The 6,760-nt window shown below is 42.6% G+C and overlaps 1 protein-coding gene across 1 annotated transcript in view; it reads right to left on the reverse strand.

Annotated features, from left to right (window-relative positions):
* Nucleotides 1-3,437, reverse strand: part of LOC101769567 (calcium-dependent protein kinase 24-like) — a 4,335-nt gene extending 898 nt beyond the window's left edge. The window contains 5 exon segments of the mRNA XM_022828970.1: nucleotides 34-207; nucleotides 722-837; nucleotides 965-1,117; nucleotides 1,230-1,373; nucleotides 2,064-3,437. Coding sequence (XP_022684705.1) covers nucleotides 34-207; nucleotides 722-837; nucleotides 965-1,117; nucleotides 1,230-1,373; nucleotides 2,064-2,664 — 1,188 coding nt within the window. The 5' untranslated portion in view covers nucleotides 2,665-3,437.
* Between the last annotated feature and the right edge of the window lie 3,323 nt (nucleotides 3,438-6,760).

Below are 6,760 nucleotides of genomic sequence, written 5' to 3' on the forward strand. Positions count from 1 at the left end.
GATTATGATTGAACTAGTAAAGACTGAACAAGCACTTACTGCTTTCCATTAGAGCTGGATTTCATTCTCTGTCAATTCTGAGCCTACCCTTTTCAAGCCATCTTTCAGCTCATCAAATGTAATAGTACCACTATTGTCTGTATCAATCATTTTAAACAGCTCCTTGAGGCCTCCAATCTCTTCCTCAGACAGGCTTTCAGCAATAACCTGCATAGTGAAAAGATGCCTACAGCATTGTCAAACTTTTTAAGATTACCACTACAAGTTCCACGTTGTACATTGAGCAATAGAGACATTATTATGCAAATCCAGTTATCTGCTTTGATAAAATGAATCTGAACAAAGCCATTGCTGAATATAAAAAAAATTGGATGGACCTAGTGACTAGTGAGCATTATTATGACACGCAGAGTAGAAAGCAGAGGTATGACTATACATTCCTTTACCCTCTACTAGAATTGTATTTGGTTACAGAATAATGTGCCACCTTCATAGTGATCATAATTCAGGAATCACTACAGTTAACAGTAAGATTATTTCAGACAGAGTGGGAAAATAGTCATGTGGAGTTGGCTTTTGAAACACAGCCAGAGTTAGCAGTAACTTAAATGGAGCATTAATTATTAGGGCATTAATGTAGCAATAAACAAAACATAAACGATTAACAGAACCTAAAGGTGCAGAATCAGTTATCATATCAAATAGGGATAAGTAACCGTACCCTCAATGCCATCTTCTTGAGCTTGTTCATTGCCGAAAAATGCTTCAGCCTTGACAAAACAGCAGAATCAATAGGCTTATCAGGTGCCACGGCATCATCAACAATCCATGGGTGACCTGACACATACAACACCATAATCCACTATGAGTTAACAAAAATGCATATCCTCAGTGGACATGTGGGACATATATACCTACACAGCTACACCGCAACTACATGAGAGAGATGAAGGAGTGTACTTACAAAGAACCTCATGAGCACTAAATCTCTTCTTAGGATCCCGAGTAAGCATATTACGAACCAGATCCTTAGCACTATCAGAGATACTTGGCCAGGGTTCAGATTCAAAATCAAGTTTGCCTCGCAGAATCTGCCTGAAGATTCCCGCTTCAGTTTCTGCGGAGAAAACATATTCGATAACGGAAAACGTGTGAATTTGCGGAGTCAAACAAATTTGGTGCTTTGAATGACAAATACTAATTCTAAAAAAAAATGGCATATACTTTACCTGCCCAAAATGGGGGGACACCACAAAGCAAAATGTACAGGATGACCCCTGCGCTCCACACATCAGCTTCTGGACCATAGCATTTCTGTAGTACCTCTGGTGCGACATAGTAGGGGCTTCCAACAACATCACTGAATTTGTCACCTGAGTAAATGGAAAAGAACAGCTTGCATAATCAATAAACTTGGCCCAACAGACACATAAAACATCCTTAGCCAATCTGTGTACAATTTAGAATGCAAATACCATTGTACCAAACACATAAAAATAAAATCTCATAAACCATTATGTACTACATTAATAAGAATAAAGTCTAGTGTTCAGATTCATGTTGTCAAAGCACGTTTCAGATTTATGTGAGTTACTGAAATTTCAGTAGCTATAATGATGTTAATGTACAATAAAATTATGACACGTTTACATTATCCACTAACAACAACTGGTGTCTTGTAAACTATTAGCTATTTCAGTTACTCTCCCATTCCAAAAGGAAACTGGGAGCTTCCACATGGTTTTGATCTACTCCTACCATTCTCTTCAAATAACTATGGCAATGCCTTATCACGAACATGACAAATAGCATTCTCATTCTATTATGAACATGATAAATAGCATTCTCATTCTTTCAAAAACGAACAAAGAACGGAAAGCACTAATGCCAAGTCCAATTTGACCGTAACATGGTATAACTATCATTGTTTCAAGAAACTGACAGAGATCAATGAAACACAGCAATTATGCTAATAGTTTGCAGCAGAACTGCCAATAGCAACAATAAACAGTGATACTCTACATACCAAATTAAGCAATGTAAAAGCAATGAAATCAACATACCAGGCTTGTAGAACATGGAGAGCCCAAAGTCAGTGGCCTTGAGTGGGGCTTCCTCCGCGGTGCTGGCAAAGAGGAAGTTCTCTGGTTTGAGGTCCCGGTGCATGACGCCGAGCGAGTGGCACCCCTCCAGGACCCCAACTATCGTCTTGATGAGCTTGGCGGCTGCGCGCTCGCTGTAGTGACCCTTGGCAACGATGCGGTCGAATAGCTCACCACCAGCGCAGAGCTCCATGACGATGTGAACGAAGAGCGCGTCCTCATAGGCGCCGCGGATGCGGACGACGTTGGGGTGCTCGGAGAGGTGGTGCATGATCTGGATCTCACGGTAGACGTCCTCATAGTCCTCCCGGCATAGGAGCTTGCGCTTGGGGATGGACTTGCAGGCGTACTCGGCGCCGTCGGCCTTGCCCACGCACTGGTAGGTGGTGCCGAACTGCCCCTGCCCCAGCTTCTTGCCGATGCGGTAGTGGTCCCGCACGTTCGCCGTCTTGTACGGCAGCACGGACGCCGGCCGCCCCGACGACGGCGCCGGCGCCGTCACCGGCACCGGCTGCGGCTGCTTCGCCTTGGCATTGGCGTTCCCGCTCGGGTCCGGCTGCATTGGCGCGCCACAGGTGTGCTCCCCCCCAATCAAGAACTGTACGGAGGCCGCCGCAGCACGGAAGGAAATCTCTTCTTGTATCAAGAAGCCGAAAAAAGTGATAAATTTGGGGACACGGCGATCAAGAAACGGTCAAAGGGGAAAGAAATTCACCTCGGAAAATCCCTCGCTACAAATTTCTGCGCCTCGCCCAGGGATTTCTGCGGATTGGCGACGAAAGAACAGGGGAAGCTGGGGATCTTGGAGCGGGGAAAGCAAACGAACCCTTCCGATGAGATCGAGAGCCGAGAAACGAAGCTTTATGGGAGGTTTATGTACGACGAACCAGCAAGCAGAAATGAAAAGAAACGAGAAACAACAGCGATAAGGGGGTGAAATCTGTGCTCTCACTTTCTCAGGTGTCACATGGAGGAAGATGCAACCCTGCCAAAAGAAAAGGGGGGCGAGCTGGGGAAAAGATTGGGCGCTTTATCTAATCCGGCGTGGAGCTACGAGCTGGCCGCGCAAGAGGACAGGATCTTGGCGGCGTGGGTGATGGCTCCACCCATTTTTTATAGGAATTTTGCGGGGGGAGGCGGCTTCCAATGGGGTGAGGAGATGATGACGATTAGAGCTGAAATATCTCCCTTTTGATTTGCGATTCGGGATTGGGAAATGGGGAAAAGGGAGGGTGCGATTGGTGGAGAGGGAGGATTAGGGGGAGGGGAATGCAGGAGCTGTGCAGCTGGTCGTATCTGAGGAATCCTCCATGGATGACCAGGAAGGAGGGAGGAAGGAGACGAGGAGGATGTCACTATTTTGTTTTTCTTAACGTTTTCTCCTTTTGTAAATGGTAAATCGCACAAAGGTCCATACCCGGTGAAAAATGAGTTTCAAAAAAAATAAAGACTTTGGATACTTTTTTCTCTCGATAGGATTTCGGAGATTATTTATGGCCTGATAACTATTGAAAACAGAGATAATTTCAAAAGTTTTCAAAATATACAAAGATCACTTAAAATATGAAAAAATGCAATAAAAAGATACACTATATGTCACTTTTGACTCCGTGGTTATCTCAAAAGTCATTTATTACAAGTGCCAATTCAACATGTTTCCGATGTAATAAGACTATTACAGGACAAGTTAGACGAACCAACCTTGCTCAAGTGATTGGATTAGACTTGTTCATCATACTACATAAAAAAAACTTTACAAATATGAAACGGTAACGTTTAGTCTCTTATTGGCTGATAGAGTCTCCCAAAAGAATTGGAGTTATACTTTTGGAAGTTTTTCATTCGGTAAATACTACATTGGCAAATACTACATGGCAGTTCCAAAATGATGAAAACAAGGTGAATTGCGAAATGTCCTCTAACGTAATGGTTAGAGCACATGAGTAGCATCCAATAGGTCTAGGTTCGACTTCGAATAAATTAAATGAATATTTTTTAAAAAAAAAGTTGAATCGACAAACATGTGCACAATGAGTTGCTTCTCGGTAAATCGAGTAGATCTAGTATACGTACAAAAGAGCTTACGAGGGAAACATAAAATCCAGTGATATATGTGGTAGTTTTTGTAATTTCTCCTTTAAATAAGAATAACAGGACTATATTAGTTTCATAAATTATAATGCCCACGTGCTAATTAGGCGTTGTTTATCCATGGTTATGGTTAGAGTTGAAAATAGAAGCTCCAAGCATACTAAGATATAAAATTTTTAACTTTTTCACTTAAAATGAATTGCCTGATTTTAGGTCCCCTTTGGTGGGGTTTCTTGAACGGCTCCTCCACCGGCATCTCATAGAAGCCCTACCAAGCCGAAGGAAAGAAAACAGCTCCGCTGGAGAAGTCCCGTGATTCCCGCTGAGAGGAGCGGGAGAGGGAGGAGAAGCAAAAAACTGGCTCCCCGCGATTTCATCTCCTTTGTGGGGCCAAAGTCCCCATCTTGCCCATGGGCGGGGGGCTGGAGGATGGCGTCGGTGCGAGCGCGAGGAGGCTGGAGGACGCTGTCGGCGGGGGGCGAAGGGCAGCAAAGACGTTAATCTCCGCGAGGGGTGAAGGGACGGTGACTGCAGCGCAGACACGGGGTCGGAGGGCGACGGCGCGAGCGCTGGCGGGTAGAGGGCGGTGACGGCGTGGCACGAGAGCGAGACAAAGTACAACGGTGGCACGGGCGCACGGGGGTGGATGACATCGGCGGCGCAGGCGCTACATGGAGAGGGAGACGGAGAAGAGAAAGGTTGCAGGCGAATGGATAAGAAAGGGGAAGGAAATGGAGTGAAATAGATAATAGGAAGTAAAGGAGAAAAAGAAAAGGGAAAAGGAAAAAAAACGAAAGATATGATAGACATTTCATCCTCTGATTTATGTTACACAGCCGCCGAATGAAGTCGTTTTGCTAAATATTTTTTTAACGGCGAAGTAAAAAAAACTGTTACATCGGAAAAGTTACGGCCGTCAGCCCTTGGTCTATTGGTCTTCTTACTCATGGAGTCGTAACCTACAAACTGGATTAGCGTGAAGCCCAAAAAAATCCTAGTCTTTTATCTTGGCTTTTGCGCGGTCAAAGCTCCAGAACACATGGCCAAAAATCCGCACCGAAGTTTGGCCAAACAGGACACGATATTTTACAATAGTGTCATTGTTTCTATATAAAAACAAAGTGGGCACTTCAAAGAAGAAGACATAGGAGCACCTATCACATCAAATGTTTATATACTAATTAGGAGTATTAAATATAGACTATTTACAAAATCCATTACACAGATGGAGGCTAAACGGTAAGACGAATCTATTAAGCCTAATTAGTCCATGATTTGACAATGTGCTGCTACGGTAAACATTTGCTAATGATGGATTAATTAGGTTTAATAGATTCGTCTAGCCGTCTAGCCTCCATTTGTGTAATTAGTTTTATAATTAACTCATATTTAGTCCTCCTAATTAGCCTCCGAATATTTGATGTGACACAGACTAGACTTTAGCTCAAGGAACCAAACGACAGTGATATTTCTCTCTCTCGAAGAAGAAGAATGTGATTTAGCAAAATTCTAGCCTTCAATCCCTCACCCTAGGACTAAGCTTTCATTTTTTAGTAAAAACTAAATGGCTCTCTATAACTTATGCTATAGACAGTCAAGAACACTTTCAATATTTTGGTTGTATATTTCTTTAGTGTACGACAAAATCCTTTAATGTAGGTTTCTTTACTATTTTCTACCTATATTTTATTTATATGTTTCTTTAGTGTATAACAAAATCTTCCTTATTATATGAATGCAGTTATAAGAAAAGGATTTTTTTAATACAAAAATAACAAACATCAAATTTGTGTCAGAAATATCAAGTGTTAGCAGAGTAAAGATTGGTTAAAGGCTTGTCCTAATGAAACTAAATAAAGCCTGGGGTATGTAGCGCTTCAGAAAAAAAAAAAATTAGATCTTAGGTTCACGGGAATCGCTTAGTTTCATTCCAGCAGATGACAAGGACGGCAGTGGGAATCGCTGAACGATGAATCCAAACGCTTTTCGTCGTTGGAACTATCAAGCATTCCGTTGTTTTCTACACCTCCCCCGTGAGCCGTGACTTTGTTTATTCCAACCATTCCATTGTGCTCCCTTGACTCATTCCATCGGTTGGACAAAGGGAAACGCATCTTCCTTGTAACTTGTGTTTTTTTTTAAGAAAACTATATGCAACCATCTTTTCAGCACATGTGCACCCCAGTATTTTGCGTAACAAGACTTTCAGTAGTGATGGTTATGGTGAGATTAATTATTGTGGCAGCGTCAAAATATCGTCAAACAAGATTACAGTAAATGTCAAAATACGTTATAGCTAATGACTTCAGAATATAGTAACTTTTGAACTGTTTATCATCAATCAATATTCAAGAGCAGTCCTTTTGGAATGGATATCTTGGGGCTCAATGGAGGACAGACCACTAGATGAGTGGCCCTAGCTGTTGTCTCATTGCAGCACTGCTGGTCCCTGGAAATGATCAACCCTAAATAACAACTAGCGTGTACGTGCTACAGGACTGATGAAGACCAATTAGGTTGGAGATTTGCAGGGTTGGTAGGCACTAGTAACGCCGGCCAGTACCTAC

The sequence above is a fragment of the Setaria italica genome, chromosome VIII (assembly GCF_000263155.2).
Source record: "Setaria italica strain Yugu1 chromosome VIII, Setaria_italica_v2.0, whole genome shotgun sequence".
Classification (NCBI taxonomy): domain Eukaryota; kingdom Viridiplantae; phylum Streptophyta; class Magnoliopsida; order Poales; family Poaceae; genus Setaria; species Setaria italica.